Source organism: Bos indicus, chromosome 2 (assembly GCF_029378745.1).
Source record: "Bos indicus isolate NIAB-ARS_2022 breed Sahiwal x Tharparkar chromosome 2, NIAB-ARS_B.indTharparkar_mat_pri_1.0, whole genome shotgun sequence".
NCBI classification, from domain to species: Eukaryota; Metazoa; Chordata; class Mammalia; order Artiodactyla; family Bovidae; genus Bos; species Bos indicus.
This window is the reverse complement of record NC_091761.1, coordinates 28,087,687-28,100,686: the sequence shown is the minus strand read 5'-3', so window position 1 is coordinate 28,100,686 and position 13,000 is coordinate 28,087,687. Positions and strand designations below refer to the sequence as shown.

Below are 13,000 nucleotides of genomic sequence, written 5' to 3'. Positions count from 1 at the left end.
CTAGAATATTCAGCCTCAATCTCCATCTTCCTGGAAGCCACTAGAAACTTCAGGAAAAGCAGCATATTGAATTAAAGTGCCTGCCTCATAGACACCAGGCATACAGTAGGCAGTGGTTACATGCTACTATCTGTTAAAGCAACTGGATGTGATACCACCATCTCTAAAGTTACCAATCAGATCTTACACTTTAGTAAGGAGCTATAATCAAAGAAGTCAGATGAGAATGGAATAATCAAACAAAGCCACATTAAGGGCTAGCACTAAAGCAGTACTGAAGCAAAGAACATTCCCAAATCATTAAAGTGTGCGGCATCTCTGACTATTTTCAGGACTGTTGGGTACCAAATGAGTCATATCAAAATAGCACATGGGTGGTGCTCGTTGGTCAAAAATGGAAATGTTCCTGGTTTGTGTGTGTGTGCCATTCAGCAGTTATTTTTCATGCATGTTAAGTAATATGTCAGTAACAGTTTAGAACAAAAACTTGAGGTAACTGATAACTTATTTTTCATTAAGCTAACAGTCCTGATGCATAAACAATCATAAATGATCATGTATGCTCTGCTTTCTAGACCATTACAGCAACATAATAAACACAAAGGGTTTGCCCTCAAATGAGGACAGAATATTTGATATGTTCACTTTATATATTCAATATATATATTCAATGTCATGTGTATTTACGTGTGTATATAGCAGAGACATAGTACATGTGGTTTGCATGCACAGATGGAGTGCAAACAACATCTGAAATGCTTGACAGCATCAGTAATCACACAAGTACAGTGATTCAACTGTGGTGTTTCTGAAACTATTAATAACAGGCTGTGCTCACTGCCCAGGGAGGGCCAGCTATCATCGGGAAGTCAGCACTGTGGTCTCTGTCTGGGCAACAAAAGCAGAGACTGAATCTAACCGTGGCAAACGAGGCTGCCAAAGCCAGCACAAAGGGCCAGGTCATGCAGATAGGGCTGTCTTATCCCCAGCAATCCTCAACTCAGAAATTCATTTCTTTGTTTCCTTTGAAAAAAATTGATTTTTATTGCCACTGTCAATCTTAAACAATCAGATGAAAAAAAATACTGTTAAAATAAGAATCTGTTCTTTATATTTACTATACTTGAAACTCTTATAATTGTTAGATTTTATCACAGAATTGGCTAGTCAACATTTTTATGACGAAATAGCTTTTAGATAACAGCAACCAGCAACAGTTCAATTTCACAGACTGACTCTAAGCTGTCAAAGATTGCCCCCAGAAAGAAAGATCAGTTAGGAAACCTACTATGTTTTTTTGTAAAAAGATATGTTGAATTCAAATACATTAGAAATCATGATGATGATGATGATTATTTTGACTACACAGCACAGCATGCAGGGATCTTAGTTCCCCAACCAGGGACTGAACTTGTGTCTTCTGCACTGGAAGCACAGAGTCTTAACCACCGGACCACCAGGGAGGTCCTCTGGAAATCTTGAAATCTTTGTGCTTACAGGAGACTAGAGATCAGGGCCACTGAGTCCATAACCACCTGTGGCCCAGGAACATATTTTGTTTGGTGGGCAGGGTTCATTCAAAACTGAACTGGAATGTACTTAGAACTCTCTGGTTCCCACAATTCACTTTGGCTCCTGTAAGCATTTGAGTTTGTGTCCTCTTACAGGTGGTAAGAGCAAGGAGATCAAGCCATTAACTGACTGACCAGCTATCAAGTCAGGAAAGTTGCAGGTTTTCAAAATTTTAGCACATAGAATTTCAACTTATTTAATCAAGTCAAATTTGACATGGCGTTCTAATACATAAAATAATTACAGCGTGTTATATGTTCAAATGTATGAGATTAATGAAATATCAAGGCTATTTTCATGTAAAAGTCTGAAACCAGAGGTCAAGGACAGTACAGTCATAGCATTAGCACCTGATTTTCACTTCTTTAGACTGTTCTGGTTATGAACTAAAGAGTGGAAATAGCAATTTTGTTTAACAACTAGTGTTGTGATCTCTAAAGCCTGAATCCATTAGTTAACCAAAATGACTTGGGATTCTCCTGCGTACCAGGTGCTTGCCAGGTGCTAGAGACACCTAGAAACAGGACATGGTTCGATGACTTCCATGCATCCCAGCACTAAAAGAGCAACCAGTCTAGCCCCTGACGCTATTTTAGTAACTACTCAAAATACTAAAATGACATTCTGCTGCCAGACTGGCATTGTTCCTACCAAGCCTCCTAGTGGTGCCTGTAGCAAGCAGCAGCCCAGACACTGCTCAACACAGGCTTTGTATAATCAGAACGGACAACAGAGAGGCCAAGTATGCTACCTTTTGGTCTGATGTCATGGTTTGTTGCTCAACCATAATTAGGACTGCTATGCGCATCTCATCACACCCATCATAATGTCCTTTAGGCCCTGCATCACCATGCCAGCACTTCTTTTCACGCTTGAGCTAATAGATTTGATTTATAAGTGTGGGTATTCTGTGCAGCACGTGTCATTAGAATTCATACAATCAGTAGTAGGTTTGGTTTGGATTCTCTGCAATTACTACAAATCCTTCCTTTCTTCCTTCCTTCCTTCCCTCCTCTATTGTTAGAGAATGCATTTTTGAATACCAAATTATAACCACATGCTTATAATCAATTTCTGAAATGCTCTCTGTAGCAATAAAATAATAATTTCAATTGAAACTTACCTCTTCCTGGAGTAAACTCAAATCGTATGTCATTAAGTTCCTTCCTGGAGTTTCTGAAATACATAACATATAGCATATTAAACTCTAATGAAGCAGAGTTTACCCAAAATAAATGTATTGCAATTTTTATAAGATGCTACTGACACACAGATAGCATTTAACAGTTTTAGGGTTACCTCTAATACTTCTTTAACTAGAAGAGGCAGTTGTGACAATAACAAAGGAAAGTCTTTGTTGAATTGATTGAATTTACCTTATACAAACATGATTATATCACGAAATTCTAAAAATAAATGTTCCTTTTATAAAATCTACACTAGATCAGTAACCTTAAATTTAATTCTATAATTAAAATTTTCAGGAGCTTTTAGTCTAGCAAAATAATATTCAATACAGTTTTCATATTTTCCTTGGAAAATACCATTTTATCAAATTATTTTTAAAAGTGAAACAAAGGGGATAGTCTTAGAGGTAATTTCATGACAGCACTATACACTAAACCATCCAACAAACAGCTGGAATAAGGTGTGTAGTTTCCTTTTAAAAATTTTATCTTAAATAGACAGGACCTGTGAATGTTGCAAAATTGCCCACTGAATATACAAAATTCGAAAACAATTTTAAATGACTACATAAAAGTAAAACAGACACATATATGTACATGCAACCAAAAAGCTAAATGACACTGAGGAAATATGGAACAAGTAAATATCTAAGATATGAGTTTCCCAGAAACAGATTAATAGAGAACAAACTTATGATAACCATGCAGGAATGGTAGTTGGGAAGTTTGGGATTGAAATGTACACAACTGCTATATTAAAATATATATATATATATATATGAGTTTTCCATTCATAATAATATCAAGATATGATAAGGGCCAGTGAGTTAGAATGGTCTTAAATTCTCTTAAGAACACTAAAATATTATGAGTAACTCTCAACAGCTGCTAGAATTAAAGTTAATTAAAAAAAAAAAAACTTTAAGAAACCGCAACAAGACGTATGAAATAGTAATTTCTGTATGCACTCAACTCTGCTCTGTTGCCAAGGGTGCCCAAGGCTGAGACAGAGACAGTCTGAATACCCAGCCATGAGCATTCTCCTTCCCATGCCAGGACAGTTTGATTAAATCTTCTAATACTGCAGTTTGAATCTCTAAAACTTTGGGTAACTCAGTACAGTGCCTGAATCTTGATGACATCAGTCTCCGAGCCTTCTTTGTTCCCTAAACTGACGGTGGTTATGTCCTACCACACCCTATGACACCAGGTGAAAGGAGGCTCAAAAAGATGGCAAAGGCATCGTACTGACCGACAGAAAGCCCTTCTCCTAGTGCCTAGGGAAGCTAACCCGTTTAACACCTCCCACAAGCAGGGAGGAAAAGGGGCAAGAACTCTAGAGACACCCAAGCCCACGGTATCGACATGGGAGCCTTGAACCTCGGCATATCCTCTCTGGTGCCTGCACCATGATTTTATCATTACTTCTCTGGGAGACAAAAATGGGGCCAGCAGATAATTAGCAATTGCTACAGCTGGGCTTCATTTAGGACCTTCTGAGGATCTGAACACTGTGAAAATTGTGGACATTCACACTAAAAAAAAAAGTAGAAACATGATCAACATGTGAAATTGCAGGCAACTATTATATAGATAGTTCAGAGATTTTGGACCCCAGACTAAATAAACCTGCCCTGAAGATGGAGTGGGCACCAACCAGTGCCTGCAGCGGCAGGACTATGCGCACATTGCCAAAATTTTCTTAACACGACAGTGTCATCACACATTGCACAGCGCTTTCATATCCATCGGCAGTTCTCACATGTTTTGGTCTTAGGACCCCTTCACATTCTTAAAAAGTATCAAGGACCCCTAAAGAGCTTTTGTTTGTGCTGATTATGTCCATCAATATTTACTGTATCGGAAATTAAAACTAATTCATTAAAAAATATTTATTAATTTACATGAAAATGATAACAATTAGCATATCACATGTTAATGTAAAAGAATTTTTATGAACAATTATTTTAATTTCTAAAAGAAAAACAAATCAGTGAATGCCTTGTTTTCTATTTTTGTAAACCTCTCTATTGTCTGGCTTAAGGTAGCTGGTATATGTTGTCCTTCATAGTCAATCTGCTGCAATATCACATATTGTGGCGCCAGCCACTGGAAATTCCACCATACATATGTGGAAGAATGAGAGTGAAAAAGGCCTATAATTTCTTAATATGGTTATAAAAATAGTTTCCACCTCATAAGCTCCTTGAACAGTCTCAAGGACCTCCCAGGGATCACAGGACCACACTTTGAGAAATAGTGATAACAGATTTCACTGGATCCCAACAATCAATCTTTGAGACATGCAAAGTAGGTGTTACTTGTTTCCCACTTCTGATGAGCACATTCAATGGCTTTTCCAAGTTTACAAAGGTAATGAGTGGCAGAGTGAGGACCAACAATTCTATACTGTAAATACCTACTGCAAATAGAAATGTTTGATTCCCTTTACTTTTTGAGAGGAAACAAAGTAGTCCCCAACATTTTGCACATTACCATGAGAAGATCAGTAAGCATTCACTTACTTTACAACCTTGGTCTTGTGAGTTATGTATCAGCAAAGATTGAATTAAGACTAAAACAATTCAATGCGGGGGGGGGGGGGGAACACCAGGAAAGCCAGTATTTATGGTGTATAAATAATGAAATGACAGAGGGAGAAAATGAGAATCAATTAGGTTTGATGCTAATGTATCCCACTGTTCCTTTCCTCTTTCCTTTGATCAGATTGTCTTAAGTTATTTTGTTCTACTAAGGTCATGGACTTCCCTGTAGCTCAGATGGTAAAGAATCTGCCTGCAATGCAGGAAACCTGGGTTTGATCCCTTGGTCAGGAAGATCCCCTGCATAAGGAAATGGCAACCCACTCCAGTATTCTTGCCTGGGAAATCCCATGGACAGAGGAGCCTGGTGAGCTCCTCTGGGGTCCATGGGGTCAAGAAGAGTCGGACACAACTGAATGACTAACATTACTACTAAGGTCATGGAAGAGAGGTATAAGAACTGTAACCAAAACATCATCATGCATATTCTGATTCTTTAAATATTAATCCCACGAAGTTAATATCCAACATCCATAATCTCTGTGCACATCAATGGTGGCTCAAGTTATGGAGGTTGCCTAGCCAAGTCATTCTCCTTTAATTCTGAACCAAAAATACCCACCTTTGAAAAGATCACAGTGATTGAGTATGTGTAGTAGACATCTCCCATCAGGGTGAAATATAGTTGGAAAAATGCCTAATTGGATCTGACTACTGAAGGTCATCCTTTTATAAAGAATTAATCTTTTCAGACTCATACTTAACACCTTTAATTGAAAGTACATTTACTTTAATTGATATGGCACAGGATACTCCTAATTTCAGGGAAGCTGAAAATAGGTATGATTTAAGGCCAGAAACTATATGCAACTTTCCAGGGCAAATGTTAATAACTTGAGAGTTTCAAGACCCAGGTGACCTCTGGTAACTTAAAAACTCTTTCAATCCTAAAAACAATAAAACAAAACAAAGAACAAACTCAAATTGGTTAAGGCACAACACCTCTGCATCACAAATGCAAATACCTACAGGGCTCGGGCAGGAAATTTCTTTTTTAAAATAGGTGATAGCATGGTTTAAAGATCAAAAAGTACGGTATAGAATGGGCATCCCTGGTGGCTCAGACAGTAAAGAATCTGCCTGCAATGAAGGAGACCTGGGTTCAATCCGCAGGTCAGGAAGACCCCTGGAGAAGGGAATGGCTACCACTTCAGTATTCTAGCCTGGAGAACTCCATGGATAGAGGAGCCTGGTGGGCTACAGTCCATGGGGTCGAAGAGAGTCAGATACAACTGAGTGACTAAGCAACAGGCAGGTTCAGTGAGTATTCTGTGAAATCTAGCCCTCTCAGCTCCTTTTGCTCATCCGTCTGGTCCCCTTCACTGAGGCAATCATGCTATAGGCTTTCTGTGTATGCTTCATGAGATGTTTTACATATGCACTAGCAACTACACAGCGTTCTCACGAGCCTATTTAATACAGTGGGAGATGACAATAGCATTCTATATCCACTGTTCTGCCTCTTGCCTTTTATTTAACTTAATAATATACCTTGGAATTTCTTCATATTGGTTCACAGAGCGCTTTCTCATTCTTTTCTGTTTGTTTATAGCTACACAGTATTCAATTGTTTGCTCTATCCTTCTTTAACCAGTTCCCATTCTGTGAGTAGATTGTTTCCAGTCTTTCACTATTATGAACAATGCTTCAATGAATAACCTTGTTCTTAGGTCCCTTGGCAAATATGTGAGTATAAAAATAAATTTTCTGGAAGCAAATTGCTTGGTCAAAGGATATATGCATTCACATTTGATTTGACCGATACTGTCAAATTCCTCTTCATTTATGTTGCATCAATTTATACTCTCAGAAGCAATTTGAAAGCACCATTGCAGGCACTTTTAAATGAGTATGGCAGGAAGTATATATAAAAAAAAACAACAACCAAAAAACAGGGAGATGCAGGGACTCTGCCAGCTGAAAAACATATTCCCCATTGAAAGGGGGAAAGCAGCACCAGCTGGTTAGGGTCAAGTAGGACTGGAGCTTCATTTTGTTAAATATTATTTTTCCACATCCATTCCAAGCGAGGGGTTCCAAGATACAGGTTGGTAAGTACAGGAGTTTTCTTTTTGCTCTTTCAAGTCATCTGCAAGGGACACAGTGAACACTTTAACTGAGGCAGCTGGCTAACAGGGTGGTGAAGACAGATGGGAGTGAACACGTACCCCTCCTGGTGAGGGAGGTGCAGGAGGCCCGGACAGCTGAAGTATATATTTTACAGGGGGTAGCATTTTTCTGCACCTCTTAATTTACCATGTCAAGACAGCCTGAAAGACTTACTGCTCTTGGAGGACTCCCAAACTAAAAGGCCAGCTCAGGACTATATGCATCCCTCAGCTGCATGGTAATGTCTCTCAGCCTATGCCAACAACTGTTCAGGGACACATGAGCCCCAAGAATTGGATCCGAGCAAGAGGCTGAGCAGTCCAAAGACCGCTCGCTGTCAAAGGGCATCATAAACTCTAAGCACTGGCACTGCATGCCCTCCACCACAGGGTGCTCTGGAGTGAGGCTGAAAGCCAACCATTTTCTCAAGCTCTGAGGGGGAAGGATACAGTTGGGGTGACACCACTCAGAGCCCCTGTAAGGGAAGGAAGGACAGAGTTTCCCGGGATCCAGAGGTGCCCCTCTCTCCTAAGCAACAGGGGATTTTCATAACCACCGACAGCCCTCTTCTTCCTTACTCCTCCCCAAGATTCCAGGTCAGGGCAAAGCTGTGAGACAGCCACACACTCCAGCACTCCTGGAGTGTCTCCCCTTATCAGGAGCAGGATGGGGACCTTTCAAACATGTCAGGCCGGGAATCACTGGGGGGCAACATTCAGCTTCTTTCCTACTCCTGGCACTGGACTGAAGTCCTCTCCCACGGGTTTAGGAAGAGACACAGACTCTCTCCACACCAGGAGGCGAGCTGGCATGGATAACAAAATACCATGGATGGTGGCAAGAAGTCCGACTTCAAATCTACCCTCTACTCGTCTGGCCTCTACTTTGTTTGCTCAGCTGTGAGACGGGGAAAATAATGAACAGCATTTCCAATCTGCTGGTACATACTTGGTACTTCACATCATTACTTCATTCCATGGTCAAAACAACCCTTGAAGTGGGGACGATTCTTATCCCCTATTACTTGACAGACAAGGAAATGGAGGAGGCTTAGAAAGGGTGAAGCATATGTCCTAAACTAGGTGTCTGACAGCAGATCTGGACTAAATCTAGAACTTAATCAACATCACATATCATCTTCTCCAGTGCACAACCCTTAACCTGAGGCTCTACCAGCCCCTTAATTTGCAGGTGCTCCTAACTGGTCTCTTGTGCAAGTTCATTGCTCCAGAGGATCCAGTCACCTTGTTTCCTGGAAACCTCATCTTGTCATTCCCTTGTTGAAAGCCTCCATTTCCATCCCTTTATTCTTAAAGCAAAATTCCAGATCCTTAGCATGACCTTCCAAGACCTGCTTGTGCCCACCACCATCATCCACCTACCATGACCTCTGGGCCATGCCCTTTTTAAACTCCTCCAATCATCCATTTCCCTACAGCTCCACTACTGCTGACGGAGGGCAGGTCACCGTTACCTGCTGCGCACAACAACAAATGATTTCATGACCAAAGACGACGCCATGCAGACACAGAGAAACTCCAGTCAAAGCTAAAGATGTAGCAGAAGGGAGAAGGGCCGTAAAAGGTAACGGTGCAACCCTTGGTAGATGAATGTGTAGCCCAGGAAGAAAAATGTACTTCGTGAGATGTTAAAAATGCCACAGTAGTGGTAAGATGACGGACACCTACAACGTAAGGCCAGTAACTGAAGAATCAGGGAGAGAAAAGAGAAGTTTACTGCGGCCAGCCTCTGGGCTTTCCCAGAGCAGGGTCTGCCAGTGAGCCAGTGAGACCGGCTGGACTCACCTGAGCTCACTGTCTAATCCAGACCCTCACCTGCTTCTTCCCCGTCTCAGGTGCAGTTTCCTCAGCTCCCCTCACAGACGACACGAGCTGAGGGAAAGCACTGTGTGGCCCCCTCACCACACAGACAGGCGTCATGATGCCCTAAATTCCGAGGTGAGCAGTAGGTCATGCTTCCAGTCCTGAACGAGCTTGCAATCTTCCCAGAGAATGAAGAGAATGAGAGCTGGCCTATGTAAAAGCACCCGGAAGACCCCAAGGTAAACGTGCGCTTTAACAACAGTCGCAGAGGAGGAAATATTAGACTAATTCAGATAAAGGAGCATTCCCTCTTTCTTGGCTTTCACTCTATCCATCCTTCATACTCCTGTCAAATTAATCTTCCTCTGAGGTAAAGGTCCAATCACGGAATCATATAATTTTACAACCGAAAGGGGCCCTTGAGGTCATCTAGTCCATTTCCCTCATTCCTCGGGTGAGGAAACAGAAGCCAAAGAGATTAAGTGGCTTGCTTAAGACTACACAGCTGGTTAATTCACCCAACACTCCTTAAATCCTTATTGATCACCTACTAGGCGTCAGTCCTATCTTAGCAGCCATTACAAAGGACACTCAAACCAGGGGCTGAAGTTCCTAGATGACTGCTCTTTTAATCTCCATTGGTGGTTCTCAAACTGCAGGCAGGAGGTGGAGGCATACTCTCTAAAGAAACAGGCTTTTCCACCCCAGTACACTCCTGCCCCTAGTTAAGAGTGACTGAATGCAATGAGAGGTGTTACCGATGGGTATGGATACATTTCACACAACTGATATGGTGGCAGAAACAAAGGTGAAGAGCCACCGCTGTGCCCACCAGCCCCGAGTCCCAAACCCTGCCTGAAATCAAAGTTCTCCTACATGCATGTATCTCCATGTACCACAAGCCACATGTTTCAGGAGTGTGAGAACAGTAACTGAGTTCTATACTTCACCTTCCCCCAACCCCTTGCCTCAAAAGAGCCTTCTGGATCTATGAGTGTCCTACAAAGTGAAAGTGAAAATACCTTTCAGCATTATACCTCCAGGCACCCAGAAACATGCCAATGGCCTAGAAAGCATAAGTTGGTAACCTCCAGAATTCTATCTGGTCTACGTGAAGCCAAGCAGCATCACACAGCCTGTGATCACTGTCAGATAGATCAGGACATCACACTGTTCCTTTAAACAATGACAACAAAAAAAGGAAAAAACAAAAAAAAACAAGAGCAGTGATGTGTGTATACACACACACACATACACACACGCACACACACACTCATTCACAAGGTTTTCTTTAAGGCAGTTATCTTGACATATCCAAAAATGTGACCTTACATGATGGTTGTCTGGAGGTTTTTCTGCAACTAGAACCACAGGCTACAGACTCGGAAGCACCGTCCCTGCCCTCCCCGCGCCCTGCTGGCCGTGGAGCAGCCTAAAGAACACTTCAGATCTGCAGCCTGCAGGAAGCATGCAGTTTGGCTACCTGTGATTCCACACAGCGGACACTTAAATTAGAGCTGCATCTGCAGAGCCTTGCATACAGAAATTTCTGATGCTCTGTACCATGCTGACATCTATGAATAAATCACATGCAAAAATGATAAATAACCGCCTCTTGCCATTGACAAAAAATAGTTTTCATCTGGAAATAATCCAAACTGGGTTAAGGTTTTGTGCTTCTTTCACAGAAACCTCTTGAAAATCTCCATGCCTGCCAAGAAGATACACTGCTTCCTCTCCTCTACCTGATCCACTCTCCAATGTAAAGAAACACGTTTGATCCTGTTTTCTCCAGTACACACTTTCAAAAATCATGACAGACATACAGCATAATGCAAAGAAGTAATAAAACAAACACATATGTACCTACCACCAAGAAATTTTAAAGTGCTAACATTCTGCCATATTTTCTTCACAGCTTAATACATCAAATTTGAAAAATGTTTGACCTACACAATACAAAATCAGTTGTGTTACATCTGAGCTGTGGTAAATCATGAGCAAATAGATTATTGTGTAAGGGCTCTGCTTCCTGTCAAGATTAGGGAACTGTTTCCTGGGTAGCAGTTCTTTTCAGCATTCACAATGCACAGTGAACGCATTTATTGAACCCATTTTCACCTACAGGGCAAAAGGGAGACAGAGTGACTGCACAAAAACCAGCTCATGTGCAGGGCTGGTGAGAGCAGTTAACACAGTCAAGCTGGAGTTTACATTTTTGTTTGTTTTTTTTCCAGCTCCAAATCCCCTTTAAACTGCCAGCCACAGCACTGCTTTTCACGGACTAAAGCAATCTTGGCTACTCAAAATTCACCTCTCTAAAAGTCAGTTTCTTCATCCCTTTTATCAAAGGATTGGACTAAACCATTTCTATTTATTTATTTATTTTTGGCCACACCATGGGCATGCAGGATCTTAGATCCCTGACCAGGGATTGAACCCATAACCCCTGCAGAGGGAGTGCAGAGTCTTAACCACTAGACCGCCAGCAAAGTCCCCTGGAGCTCATTTTTAGTAGCAGGAAAAATTTTAACATGCATTTCTTACTTAAGGGTCTTGTGTATGCCTTATGAATTCCCTGGTGGCTCATATGGTAAACCATCTGCCTACAATGCGGGAGACCTGGGTTTGATCCCTGGGTAGGGAAGATCCCCTGGAGGAGGAAATGGAAACCCACTCCAGTACTCTTGCCTAGAAAATCCTATGGACGGAGGAGCCTGGTAGGCTATAGTCCATGGGGTCACAAAGAGTCGGACATGACTGAGCAACCTCTCTCTTGATGACAAACCACTGATAAAAGAAGCAGACTTCATGAACAATCGTATATGAAAGTTTGAAGTATGCTAGGGTTTACTGCAAAAAACCCAGATTCATCTATGTTTCTGTGATAGAAACCTCTCTTCAGTGAATCAGGATCCTGCATCCACATGCCAAGTCAATTATACAATAAAAACATCAAGGTACCTCTAAGACATGGATTCAGTGAAAGTCCAATTAGGCTCTGGACATTGTGTCAGGGTTGGTATATTTATGCAGCAGACATAGTATATGGGGAGGTGGGTAGGGCTCAACATATTTATGGGATTCTAGGAAGAGTTAATTTGCAAGACAATAGAAGTTTATTTCTTTAAGGCATAAACCATTACAAACTATATTATGGGCAAGTAGCATCTCCTTTTCTACTTCTTTGGTTCATTTAATCCTTGCAAAAAGGATGGTAAGTACTTTTAAAATTACATCAAATACATAACCAAACACCTGGTTACTAAAAATAATAGAAACTAGTTAAAATGAACACAGAAACAGACATTACACATGCTTGAGATGTCAAGTACTCCAAATGAGCACCAAATTTAGCTCTGTTTGCTTGCAACTAAGACAGAAAAGGAAATACTGCATGATACAGTTCTTAATTTGTCAAAAGGAAACATGAAAGGCACATTTCCCCACCTTGGCGTTAGTATCATGGAGAAATTTTCTAAGGAAGCCCCTTCATAAGGGAAAGTGAGTAATGTCTTCAAATCTATGGTGTAAAAAGACAAACTTTTTTCATATAAATGTCTTCAACTATGTGGTACAAAAGATGGGATTTTTTTCCCCCCATGTGCTGAAGGCACAATATTAAATCTTACCTGAATGATGGCATTTCTGCTGGGAGCTGAAATAATACAGCCAAGGTACATTGTTTCCTGATGATTTACCTCAA

The 13,000-nt window shown here is 41.1% G+C and overlaps 1 protein-coding gene across 2 annotated transcripts in view; it reads right to left on the bottom strand.

The window, feature by feature from the left end:
• The window catches only part of STK39 (serine/threonine kinase 39), a 321,213-nt gene that overhangs the window by 63,214 nt on the left and 244,999 nt on the right, over window positions 1-13,000 (bottom strand). For both annotated transcript variants that reach the window (XM_070803818.1, XM_019971542.2), the window contains exon 15: window positions 2,696-2,748. In XM_070803818.1, coding sequence (XP_070659919.1) covers window positions 2,696-2,748 — 53 coding nt within the window. The remainder of the gene's footprint in view (window positions 1-2,695; window positions 2,749-13,000) is intronic.